Genomic DNA, 13,705 nt, shown 5'->3' on the forward strand with positions numbered 1-13,705 from the left:
CCTCTCTCTCCTCCAGGATGCTGAAGTTTCTAATCAGATAATCCTTGTAGAGGATGTGTTAGCCAAGTTGTGCAAAACTGTGTATCCACTAGCAGATCTTTTAGCTAGGCCTCTACCTGAGGGAGTTGATCCACTGAAACTTGAAATTTATCTTTCAGATGAAGACTTTGAGGTAAGAGGGTGGAGGGTACATTTTTTGTGTACATGCATGTATTGAATCATTCCCACACACTCTTGTGACAGTTTCACTACTCAATTGGTGAGCACTTTGAGTTTAGTAAATTACTTTCCTATAGTGATGTGTCTTTTTGTCTTAAATTCAGGCCGCCTTAGAGATGACGAGAGACGAGTACAATGCACTGCCCTCTTGGAAGCAAGTTAACGTGAAAAAGGCAAAAGGACTTTTCTAAGTAATGTTATCGCTTAGTGATAGTACCAGAGGGATCTGTAGCGTCCCTTTCAACACCTTGGAATTAGCAAAATGAATTGCTCTGGATTAGTGTTCAAAAAAGAAATTAGAGATCTTAAATTTTTAGATACTGCCTGATCTTGAGTTGTGTAATATTGTAAATGTGCAAGAGAACTCTTTGGAAACTTTGGTTCAATTCCAAGGGTAATGTGTTTAGCCTTTGCTCTCCTGTGCACTCAAACAGTAGTTTCTCAAGCTACTACTGCAACAACCCTTTGGCTATACATAGTCCTTGCCATGTGGTTTTTTTGAAGATGTTCTCTTTGTAAAGTGTTATTTTGTTAGTTTGTGGATTACAAAGAATTTATATTTATATAAACACATAGAACAAGTATGTATTTAACAATGCAATATGTATTCACTTTCAAGACTTTCATGTAAAAAAAAAAATCTCTACAGAAAGGTAGTTGGATGGCAGTTGCTTATACTGAATTAGCTGTACCACCTATATATATATCTTATGCATTCTGAAAAGTTTCTCTTTGCAATAGGTAATGAATTATTTTCAATGCTGCTTCAGGTGCTAAACTAAACAAAGCATTTGTATTTATGGCATGGGTTTCTTTAGAAACTATGCAAATCAACCTTTATATTTCAATATCCAAAAATGTATAGTGCCTTGTTTTTGTGTACAGTTTATATACAAACAAGATTGGTCTGCATTTTGAAGATGGTTTAGAACGGTCTCCTATATTACTTTTATAATGGTAGAAATAAAAACATCTCAGTTTCTAATAAACGTTGTAAAGATTAAACATCTTTCATGATATAAGAGCTTAAAGTAAAAGCTTCAGAATAAACTCCTAATAATGCTCTGGCTAGTAATTATTTACACACATACCTTTTGCTAGCATATAAAAATGTTCCATAATATTGTATTTACATTTGAAATGTTTGTAACCTGAGGCATTTAGATGATTTGTACAGTGTTATGATTTAAGAGTGGCAGATAATACAGAGAAATTTAAGATGATTATACAAAGATAAAATTAGACTGTACAACAGTCTTAACTAGTGCTACCTCTTGAAACAATTATATAACTATTGAATTATTGTCAATTGCCCCTTTTTTATACTTGATGTAAAATGTTTGGCCAATTGAAAACCTATCAAGAATATGAATCATGGTGAGTAAAGCTCTTGAAACAAAATTAACATGGTATTGAATGTTAACTGTATTTTCATTCTCAAAGAAAGTGATAGAACTGAAAACATGGCCATTTGCATTAGTTTGGCCAAGCAACTGTTTAATCAGGTTTCAGATTCTGTCATTGCTTGAATCTTTATTTTCAGGTAGTTGCTATCTCTGACTTTGAATTTCTGTAAGGATTGCTACTGTTACCTTTGCAATATCATTGTACCTTTCAAATACTACATCCTGTGACCCCAGAAAGCTTGCCTTGTAGACTGTAGCCACTGGAAATCTCCTTTCTACTTATAAAGGGAAAACACCTTTTGTTACCTATCAGTGCCAAGTGACTTTGTATTTTTGTTAATTTGCTGCTCTTGACCTGACTGTGACCACAGGGAAATAAAGTGGATCTTGAGTGTAGTGGGATGTATGTTTTGTCAAACCTCCATACAAAATCTGATTACCCACGTGCTTTCAAAAGAATAGGCTTTGTAAGTACTCTGGCAGATCAGTGAAAAGTTTTAAATTAATGCACACCTTTTTTTTTTAAAGTCTAAAATATTTTTTTCCCATCTCTGGCATGAGTACCATGTTAAGTTGCATTCAACAGATGTGCAGTTATTTCAGCAAAAGGATTTTTTTTAAATGGTATATTTTCTTTTGTTACTGGTGTCTGTGAAGAGTTAGAAATAATAGGGGAAATACTGCCAATATTTCCAATCCCTGTAAACACTTTTTCTTTCAGCCTTTGCAGTGATAGGGTCAAGCTAGAATTAAGGATTCGTTCTATTTATTCATGCAGTCACTTGCTTTCTTTTTTTTTCTTTTTTTTTTTTTTTTACTGTTTCCATTTTGTCTCTACAACAAAAAGCTAATCTGCATAGTTTGACTTTGTTTTGCCCCACTGTGGGAGACCATCACTGGATTTTTTGGATTGGTTGGTTTGTTTTAAAAATACCAGCGGTGTTCTGGGTGCTGATCACAACACAGACAATAGCCGCCCCTAACTCTACAGTCTTAAAAAACAATTAGAGAAGCAGGCACAGAGATCCAGAGGTGGATAATATAGAATGCAGTGTTGTCAGCTCATGATTTTTGACATTTCTGGTGCTATTTGGAGTGTCTCTTAGTCCCAGTTCCTGGAGTTTTGTGATAGTATGAGACTCTGAGCTTTTCGTTTTAAAAAAGGTAAATTTCTTGTTCTTATGGTTGCAGAAAAAAGTTTGAAAATATGAGCTCGAAAGGCTGAAAAACGAGGAGGCAAATAAAAAGAACCTAAAAATTATTATTATATATTATTATATTATATATTTTATATATATATTATAAAATAATTATTTCATTTTTGATCAAAACTCGTACTTTGGTGGGGGGCGGAGGAGAACTCAGATGATTTGAACACTTAAGGCTGACATTACTGAGAACTGAGCATGTGTCATGTGCCCTTATAAAGCAAAATCATTGCACATGGGTTTTTCACAGAAAATCTGCCAACTGTGATGTAGTTAGAAATGGCCTGTCTTTTCATGAAGGAGGGGGAGCCTTTAAAACATTTGAATTCTTGTGATTGCAGCTCTCAATGAAATGGAAGTGCAAGCACCAGCTGTTCTTAGAGCAGTCTCCTGAGAACACAGCTAAATCTTTGGAGTGCCCTCAATAAGGCAAAATCTAATGCCTGGCACTTCGGCTCTGTGGAAAAGACAATTGTAGCTTCAGTGTATCATCCTGGCTGGCTATTAAGCTTCTAGATGAAAACAGCATTCTGGACATCTCACAAATTGTGATAACTTCCATCTTGCAGACTTAAGTGTGTCATAATTAGGAATTTGATCTCAAAGGCTTTTTTTTCCCTCTCAAGTGCACACGCAATCTAGACATCTGTAGCAATGTTGCTTCCCTTTCTGTCCCTCCTTCCCTGCCCCCCTCCCCCGCATGTGCAGGAATGTTTACGTGAGGATTTGTTAGGTGTGAAATGGGCTGGAAATGAGCACACCAAAACAAGAAATATAACTTCATGTTTGAATAACCCACAGCTGGTATGTTTCAGCTACAAGAGGAGGCTAATGAAGTATAGGAAGGAAAAGAATCAAGTAATCTTACCTTTGATTACTGTTTTTCTCCAATTGGTTTCAATACTTGGTATCCAGAATTGTGGACAGGCCCTTACTGAAAGCAAAAGCTTCATCCAAACTCCTCCAAAAGAATGCACTAATCTCTCTGCTTCATCAATTGAAGATGGCTGGATGATGTGGAGACTGGTAATGTAAAACAGGGTGGGCAGGACTCCATGAACAAGAAACCATAACACTATGTTAGTGGCCTTGGTCAGTAAGTTAAGTGAACCACTCATTTCAGTCTACATGGAGTGTGCCTTCTATCTTATAAAAGAACTAATGGATTACTTCTCTCTCAATTCCAGGTGTCATGAGCTGGATGTTGGGGCAGTGGGAGACTCCAAAAGGGCACTTCAGCAGGCAGAGAGCAATTCCACTGGGAACGCCTGCATCTCTCTACCAACTGCCTCACAGTTGTCTGGAGCTGGCTACCAAGGCCGCACTGTGAACTCTTGCCTTCACTCTACACTGCCAGCTATGCAGCTCAGCCAGTACCTGAACTGGGGAGAGGGTGAAAATAACCGGACAGAATCTCCACGACTTGCATGCTCTACCTAAAATGTTCTGTTGTCACTTGCATATGGGTGCAGATGAGCAGTGGAAAAACTAGTATGTCAACCCTGGTACATAGCTGGAAAGCACACCAGTTTCCCTTGTGTACAGGCGTATGGGTTGGTGTAGGTATCATCGAACACCCTGAGAAATGGCTGGGAAGGCAGCATGGAGACTTCCTGCCACCTGCTCAAGTGCACAAGGATATCCGTTTCAGTCAGACACATGCACAACCAGTGCCACTAAGGAAGCTAATACTTGACCTTTTTAGCAGATTTTTCTATTCTAAGAGGTCAGTGTTAAAACTGAGTAAAGCCCTACCACGCTTCTTGGTACGGTGCTAGCTACAGGTACCTTTGCACATCTCCGGAGAGGAGCGGGGGACTGGATTGATCAGATATGCCCAAGATGTCTCCTCCTGTGGGAGGAAATTGTTTTGACTTTGCAGCTTGTCCAGGCCAAAAGCTGGGCATTGTTAGGGGGTTGGAATTTTTTGGTATAGTGTGGTACGGGAAGGTAGTATTTCGCACAGATCTTCCTGCCTACCACCATGTTTCTATTCATTTCCTTCCAATTTGACTCTTGCCCTTGTTGACCGTGGCTGCCACTTCTGCATTGTTTCTCATAGTCTATTTATCTGTATCTAATCTGCGGTGTAAGACTAGCACACAGACCAGTGAACTGACTGTGAATAATGGTGCTATAAATGCCCCGAGAAATCTGTAGTTAATGTTATCCAGTGTCCGAGCAGATGATGGTGATCCCAGAACCCTGGAATAACTCCATGAGTCAGAAATGTTCTGGTTTGATTTGAGTAGTGCAAGGATTAGAGACTCTCATCCAGTACCTCCTGCCCTCCCCTTGCAGATCTATAGAGCTCATGTCCTCCAGCCTCCCCTCTTTTAGACCACCAGAGGGTCAAAACAGACATTCAGAGCCTAAGCCCAAGAGAGGAGGGGGGACGGGGGGAAGAGCCCCTAAATGTGTGCAAGGGCCCCAGCTAAGCTTGGTTAAATTTTGCCATGGTGCAATGTTACACTCACAACATCAAACTGCATCGTCCTTGCAGGATGGTGTCTGACTAGGGTGAAGGGGTCTGGCCCTGCAGCCAAGGCTGAAACGGGGGGCCTAGGCCTCCTTTCTTTTTCTCCACATTTGTGTTTGAGGGTGTAAGCCTGTCCGCTTCCCCAGTATTACTACCATAGGACCATACGCTACTATCCTTTCCAGGTTCTCATCACTCCTTCACCCTGAGAGTAGCTGGAGAGAGAGGCACAGCCCAAATGACAGCAAGGTTAGTCCAAGAATGGAGAGTATCAGATAACAAATGTTCTATTCAGCATTCACTAGCACCAATCCAGGGAAGATGCTGGTAGAAATTCAGCAGTCTGCCCATTGATTTTAACATGCTGAACTGACTCGGAGGGCCAGCCCTGCTCTAGGACAGTAGCCAATGCCACTGCTCCTTTCCTGAAAACCCATTGTTCTAAAGTGGCAGCAATGAACGCGGATTCCCCCGAGCCATGGCTCTCACCCGTCTGGCAAGAAATGCCTGCAGCTTCCAATGTAGTCCCTTGACCCATCAAATCACACCAATTGTTCCACTGTCTGCTGGGCAGGTCTCAGTCAGAGTCAGGGACGGTGGCGGGTGGGCTGATCAGTTTTGGTGACATTTAGGAGGGAGACCTGACAAGTTTTATGTATCCTGCATGACATGCTTTTGGCAGCCCTGTCGTGGAGAGACCGAGACCGTCTCCCACAAAGTGCCCTTTGGGCTAGAGGAAAGCATACTGGGCCATGGCCTCTTCAATTTGTCTGATCTTCCTAACAGCGCAATTTAGCTGCCATATTTCTATATAATGGTAAAAGCACATGAGGGTCAGCCCCAAGCAGCCTGCAGAGCTGTGGACTTGGTGCTGAAGCAGATTATTTTTTGATCTCTGGAGAGCGTTCCTGCTACCATTCAATGTATTTGAATGGAGTCAGGAAAGAGGGCTGCTGTGCTGCATAAGCGATGTAGATTCTTGTGTTCCAGGCTGCCTACAGCCCTGCTCTGTCTCCAGTCACCCCCCGCCCCAGGCTGCTTTGGAGAATCGGAGTTCTCTGTGCTGTAAACATATGGTCTAGGCATGCAAAGTGCTCCATGGCAATATTTTCCCCGCCCCCCGGGCTGCGTCTCCAGGATAATAGGCCAGATTCTGGGATATCTCTCAGGAAGTGGGGGCAAAGGTGGCTTTACACCACTTCTGTGGCTCCTGATTACAGTCAGCCACAAGGCGGCAGAACAACCCCCAGCACAAGTGAGAGGTGCCCCGGGGGCTGCTAACAGGTTGATCTGCCACCCAGCATTTGCTAAGCATAGGCCACACTCTGGCTGCTGCCTCAGCATGCCCCTAAACTGAGACCAGCGAAGTGCTGTGCAAATCAGTTCCCCAGCACTATAGCTGGGAGCCTCTTAAACACACACAGAAGTATTTGTAGAAGTACATACATACTCCATTTCTCCATCCCTCTTTTCGCCTCTAGAGTGGACTATAGTGGTCCCAGCTGAAAACCACTGAAATTTCACCTGTCTGCTTAGCAGAGTTTCTCTCTGTGTTGCATAATTTTTGTGTGCCATTGTCTGTGCTGGCTTCCAATTTGGTTCCAGGAGCAATTCAAAAGCTGGAGTCTGACTAGAGCTGGTGGAAATTTTATTAGAAAATGAAACAGAAACACCCTCCCCCCCCCCCTTTCAGAAGCAAAAATGTTTGTTTTTAATGAATCCTAAAAACAAAAAGGGGGGTGGGTTTCAGGTTTTTTTCCCCCATTTTTTTCACTTCCCTCTTCCCTCTGACCCTTCTTTAAGTGGTAACATGGAAATAAAGGGAAAGTGAGGAAAGAAAAGTCGGAGGGGGACCCATAAATGTGTCATTTTAAAAGAATGAAAACTGTCCAATAAACTAAAAGTTGGTTCCTATCTGAAATTTGCAGAACAAACATGACTGAAAATTTTGGGAGTTCTTTGTGAAAAGCCCATTATATTTTTTCAATCCACTCTAATTTTGACCTTTTATCGAAAGCCTCTCTGTAGAAGCTGCCTCTTGCTGTGTTACCAACGCCACCAGGATCATCTCAGGCACTGGAACAGATAGCCCCTGCTTTACTTGACTCTGTAATTCAGTTCCCACCCTTGGTCACAGAGCGTTTGAATGTATTGATTCTCAGGTGCGTTTTCAAGGTCAGTTGATTGTTTTGTTTTTTAATCAGGCCTTGAGAAAAGGGGTGGGGATAAGAGTAGGACTTCGGTGTTTGTTGTTAAGAGTGATAGATCCTCTTCCTGCTCGACACAAGGGAAAGGGTTTCTACTTGATGTAATTTCTTGTACCACAGGCAAACTGAGGATGGAGACCGATATTAGATTTAAGGTTACTAAACAAATTTGTAAACCCTCAGAAGTTCAGTATGGTGACTCTGGCAGCTATAAATCCTTCACTAAATTCACAGGATTGGTTTTTGGTCCTCGACCTACAAGGTGCTTATTTCCATAGAACGATACATCCACCTCACAGAAAATATCTACCTTTTGTTATAGGCCAGGTTCATTTTCAATACTGGGTGCTCCCCTTTGGCCTCTCCTCAGCTCCAAGAGTGTTTTTAAGGGTTCTTGTGATGGTGGCCATTTACTTTTGTCGAGAGTCCATTGTAGTTATTTCTGTACCTCAACGATTGGCTGTTCCAAGGTCAGTCTTACAAAGCAGGGCTGGCAACCACGCAGAGGTTCTTTTAGCTGTTCCTGGAAATGGGTCTTCAACTCAATGTAAAAAAAATCCATGCTGACCCCTGTACAGCAAATACAACTCAGAGCAGCATCCTTGTATTCATTGGCAGCCAGGTCCTACCTTCCCATGGACAGTTTCATGTTGTCAGATCTAGCCAAGACTATTCAAACCTCAGTGAGAAATTGCCTCTCTCCTCCCTTTAGGGATATGGCTTTCAGGCATAACCTGTAGCGGAGTGCACCCCCAGGGACACCAGTCAAAAAACAGGAGGTTACTCACCCTGTGCAGGTGACCTAACTCTGGTTCTTTGTGATGTGTCCTCCTCTGGGGGCTCCACTCCCACCCTCCTTCCCTTTTACTTCAGAGTTTCCAATGTAGGCCTTTGCAGTAGAAAAAGAACTAATGATTGTTCACCCACTCAGACCTATATAGCCTCGATGCAGAGTAGGAGGCTGTGCAGGATGCATATGCAAGCCAAATGGGCACTGCTAATGAAAATCTCTGATCAAAGGCATATGGGTTGCACAGAAGTGAAGCACTCATAGGGACACACATCTTGAAGAACCACACTTACTGTACAGGATGAGTAACCTCCTCTTCATGAATGGTTTGCCCATGCAGCGCTTTTATAGGGCTTAATTAATACAGGGGGCTGGCAGCAGAAGTGTACTTCACTAACAAATGAAGGGAAACACCTTGTAACAAATAATGATTCATGCAAAACAGAGAAGGAGAGGGTTGGAAAATGTTCCTATGGATGAATAGCCACTCCATGCGTTCACCATGCTTGTTTTACATACTCACAATATTCTAGTCACCCAGCAATTTTTGTTGTTGACAAGCAGCAAAAATATAAGGTTTTTTCATTAACATTATGGCACAGATGGCCAGTTAATTTTTGGCCTAATCTTGGTAATTTTGGAAGCATTTTCACAAGGCTGCATTGAGTTATTTTTTAAAAACCGAAGGGGAACTGAGGAGGTGCCATGCAGGACGTCTGGAGAACAGCAAATGCAGGAACAGTTTTCCAAAAAGACCAGGAGAGCCTTCCTGTCAGTTGTCTGGTAAATGTTAATTATCTTCACTTCCTTAGTACTTTAATTTTGAGTTTAAATTTACTCTTATCCAAAATTGGTATTTTGTTCAGACCCTCCAACTGAAGTCTCTGGGCTCCAGACTAGCTACTCCTTAAAGATTTGATCCTGTCAAATATCTTGGGCTGTAATGAGATCAGTTTATGACATGCAATCATCTTATTGAACAACTAATTTTTAAATTGCACTTGTGGTTGAGTTTACTTTATGGGGATATTAATTGTTTTTTATGCAGCCAGGAAATATATAGTATCCTAGATTTTATTGCCTATTCTAGATAATGGTGACATATTACTAGGAAATGCATTTGCTTCCTAACTTCATAAATTGGATGTTGTTTAAAATGTAGCTGGAGTGGTGACAATTTGATATAAGTGCCTTTGAACCCATGGAAAACCATTGTTTTCTGTATGCTTGATAAATTGGTCATCACTTAGAGAAAGCAAATAAATTGATCTGTCTTGTTTTATTTACCAAGTAGGCAAAATTGTATCTACTTGTATCCTTTTTCACTAAAAGAATCATGTTTATTCTGGAGAGTCATTCAAATAATTAGTTCTTTATTCATGTAAAATTCAAGCTAATCCTCTTGCTTTTTCCTTTTGTTTCTCCATCTTTTCCCCACTGAGAGCACTACTTTCATTTCTGTAAAGTCTTAAAGAATAAAAAAGGGCCTTTCTTTCATGATCCATGTGTTCTGTCCTTACCTATGTTTATGTGAGCAGGGCACCAAGTCTACAGTTCTGGTTGCTAAAGGGTTTCCAGTGGGTGGCACTGTTTCTGTTTCTGCTACTTTAGTGACTTCTCAGAGTTGCTGAGCATTCCAACTTTCCTGTTGCTTGTCTAGCTAGTGTCCTTAATATTTCAGGTTCATCTGTCCTCAGCAAGAAGGAAATTACCATTTCTCTCTCAAGAAACACAAATTTGGTCAATGAAAAGAGCAACTTTCTTTTAAGTGTCTCAAACTATTTTATTAGAGCTGTGGAGAGGATGAAGTTCCATTTCTGGAAGGATTAAAAGATTTAAATTTTTGACTTCATTTTTGAATCAGAATGAAAATCGAAATTTCAGAATTCTCCAAAGGAAAGTATATTAATACATAACAAAAAATAGAATTTGAAATAAAGTAGTTTCAAAAAATAACAGTCTTATTCCAAGAATAGCGAGACAGGATATTGCAACACTGTTGCAACTTTTTTCCATTTTTTTTCCAAAATGAAATTCCAGGAAAATTATCCAATTTAGAAGCATTTTGAGTTCAGCAGAACCATATTTTCTGTTGGAATATGGTTCTGTCGAAATTTTTCTAACCAGCTCTACTTTTTACAAGTGTGAGCAAATTACACATCACAACCCCCTGCAAGCAACATTGGTATTTGTTGTTCACATATTTTTAACTGATAGGCAAACTGAGGCACACAGTGACATGCCCAAAGTTATACAAGTCAGTGGTGGAGTCTGACATAGATTTAAGTGATTTCAAGCAAGTGTGGAAGAAAGACGGAAGGGTTAAATCAGTGGCGGATTATCCAAGGGCGCCTGTGCCCATGGGTCCTGGCCAATTGGGTGCCCCTGGAAAAATGGGCTCCCCAGCAGAAATCTGCTGCAGCGCACTGGAAGTTCAGAGCCCTGGCAGAAACCGCAGGGCAGGCAAGGGAAGCCCCAGGGCCATGACCCCGGTCCCCAGCAGAAGCACCAGGCCGGGGAAGCCTCAGCGTCCCAACCCCAGTCCCCATGGGCAGCGAGTTCTATGGGCCTGTGGTGTCCAGGCACCAGGAATATTCCTGGCTGAAGGGCCCGGCTCCAGCAAAGTTTCCCGCCTGCCCACACTCCCCCCACACATCCCCTAGCCCTGCCTGCTGCCCCTGGGCAATTTAAAACAGCCCGGGGGCGCCACCCGGCAGTGCAGCGGGGCTGAGCGCCTTCCTGTGCGCTCATTCCATGTGGCTGCCAGCATGTCCTTGCAGCCCGTAGAGGGGGGTTGTTTTTGTTTTAAACCCTGCACCCCACAGCCCCTCCCCCAAAACTCCCTCTTGCACCCCCACGCTCCCCCACACCCACTGTTTCCCCCAGACTCTCTCCCAGAGCCTGCACTCCTCACCCCCTCCTGCACCCCCACCACTTCCCCCAGCCCAGAACCTGCACCCAGCACCCCAACTCCTGCCCAGAGCCTGCACCCCCTGCTCCAGCCCAGAGCCTGCACCCAGCACACAAACTTCCTTCCAGAGCCTGAGCTCTCACCTCTTCTGCACCCAAACACCCTCCCAGAGCCTGCACCCCAATCCTCTGCCCCAGCCCAGAGCTTGCACCCAAACCCCATCCCAGACCCTGCACCCCAACTCCATCCCAGACCCTGCACCCCAGACCCCCTCCCCCACCCAAACTCCGTCCCTGAGCCTTAGGCAGGTGGGAGTGGGGGAGTTTGCAGGGGGCGGGTTCTGGGTGTTCTGGGCACCACCAACATTTCTACAAACCTGCCGCCCCTGCCAGTCCCTGGGAGAAGTGCCAGGCAGGGTGGGGCAAGCCCTAGTGTCCAGACCCTGTCTGCAGCCCTGGGACTGAAGCCATTCTTGCTCCCTGCTATGGCCTCAGGGCTGGGGGCACTTTCACTCCCCGCTGCGGCCCCGGGATGGTGGCAGAAGTACAGAGCTTCTCCGGTTTTGGAACCACAGGGAGGGGGCAGAAAGGAGCAAATGGTTTGTGGGGCCACGGGGGGGCAGAATAGGGTGGGACAATGGGTAGAACAGGGGCGGGGCTGTGGGCGGGGCCACAGGGGGAGGGGTGGAATGGGGGCAGGATCATAGGCAGAATGGGTGGGGAGGGCACCCCCGACTTGCTGGGGCCCAGGGCCCCAGGAAACCTTAATCCGCCTAGGAAGGGTTACAAACAAAAAGAACATGTTTATAGTGTGTAAAACTTAATTCTAGCAAGATACAGCTTTGCCTACCCTAGTTTCTTTCTCACACCAAGTTGTCAGAATTCTCCACCACATTTAGCAGGAGGGATCTATCGTTCATAGATACAAAGTACTGGCTTCTTTATTCACTCAGGTGATGGAGCCCCAAAGTCTTTCAGCAGTTGCTGAAATTCCCAAAGTTTATCTTTGTCTTCAATGTCAGGAAACCTGCCTGGGGGCTCAGTTTTCTTTCTCCCCCATGGAGCCAATGCCATGTTTAATTTTGCAGTCTCCTGCGATTTTATGGTGCAAATGAAATTCCTGCAATCTCCAATGCAAATTAATAGCTGTTTTTTCTTGTCCCTGGTCCCACCTGGCTTGATTTACAATTGAGCCAAAGAGATGTTTGCCTTTCTCCTTTGTCTGGAACAAAACCTGTCTTGGCTCCTTTGTCTGTTTACAGACTCCAAAACATAATAGTGGAGACTAGCTATAATTCCACATACAGCGTTGTTACACACGTTTCCCAGTGATATTAATGACCAGTGTGGTGGTAGTTTTCAGATGATCCATTGCAAGACACCTTTTAAACCAATATCAAGAGAACAGTGTGTGAGGTGTATTGAGCTGGTCAGGCCAGCTGACCTTTACTGTTCCACACCAGGGAGCCCCTTGCCAGCGGCACTGGGGAGCTCTTAGACTTAAAATACGACATGATCAAAAGAAGTTTCCTGTAGGGGAAAGTTTCCGCAGGAATGCTGTATTTCAGTGGTTCTCCAGCCATGGGCTACAGCTCCTGCGTTCCAGAAACTAAATAGCATTAAATAAAAAACACATAACAGTTCCATGTAAGGAATTGCTGTATTTGTCATCATAACATTTTGTGATAGCAAATGAATCAGTGGGTGGGCTGTGCAATTTATAATGGCCAGTTAGCTGGCTTGAGTTAAAGTTTAATTGTTGGGAGCAGCCTATATAGACAGCCTGATGTTTTAAAAATTCTTTATTCCTTATTGAATATACTAATCATAAGTTAGAAAAGAGAGCTATGCAAACATTCTATCAGCCACGAGCAAGACCAACAAATGTTTGGCAACCTACCTGCTGCCCCGTCACACCTGCAGCGAAGAAGAAATGGCAGTAAAAAGTGTTCAGTGAGAGCGACTTGAGAGAAACTCCTAAGGAAACAAAAGCCAAGCCTCATCAGGAATAACACCACCACAATTAGGCTGGTCAGTAACAAATTCAGAATGCCTCTGTTTAGTTAGAGCAATCCTTAGTGGTGCTTGTGGTTGAATAGCACATTGATTAATAGCATGTTCCAGAGCGCTAAGAACAGAAGCATCTTACACAGAAATCCAGGGGGGAACAAGAGAAGGGGAACGGCTGCCTTCCATTGGATCATTCAAGTAAACGCATTGTCTACTTTTAGTCTCGCCCTGAAAGGCCACAACTCCCGCCTATATCAGGGTTGAAGCTATGCAATAGACATGATTGAACTGTCTAGGGCACCGTGGTTTCCCTGACACGTGTGGGCAAGGATGAGAACCTGCAATGGGCGTTGAGCTCTTGCAATTTTATAAGAATTTGGATTAACAAAATACTGAACTCCACAGGATCCTAAAACTCACCACATTGCAAACCATGCAATGCTAGACTAACCAGGGAAGAGAGTGTCTATTACGCT

General features: G+C 43.3%; 1 protein-coding gene across 6 annotated transcripts in view; it reads left to right on the forward strand.

Moving 5' to 3' along the window:
• Positions 1-2,021, forward strand: part of SVIL (supervillin) — a 149,739-nt gene extending 147,718 nt beyond the window's left edge. For all 6 annotated transcript variants that reach the window (XM_084618439.1, XM_084618438.1, XM_084618440.1 and 3 more), the window contains 2 exons: positions 17-172; positions 324-2,021. In XM_084618439.1, the coding sequence (XP_084474565.1) occupies positions 17-172; positions 324-410 (243 nt within the window). In that variant the 3' untranslated portion in view covers positions 411-2,021. The remainder of the gene's footprint in view (positions 1-16; positions 173-323) is intronic.
• Positions 2,022-13,705: the final 11,684 nt, after the last annotated feature.

This window comes from Lepidochelys olivacea, assembly GCF_965140295.1.
Source record: "Lepidochelys olivacea isolate rLepOli2 genome assembly, chromosome: 2".
Lineage (NCBI taxonomy): Eukaryota > Metazoa > Chordata > Testudines > Cheloniidae > Lepidochelys > Lepidochelys olivacea.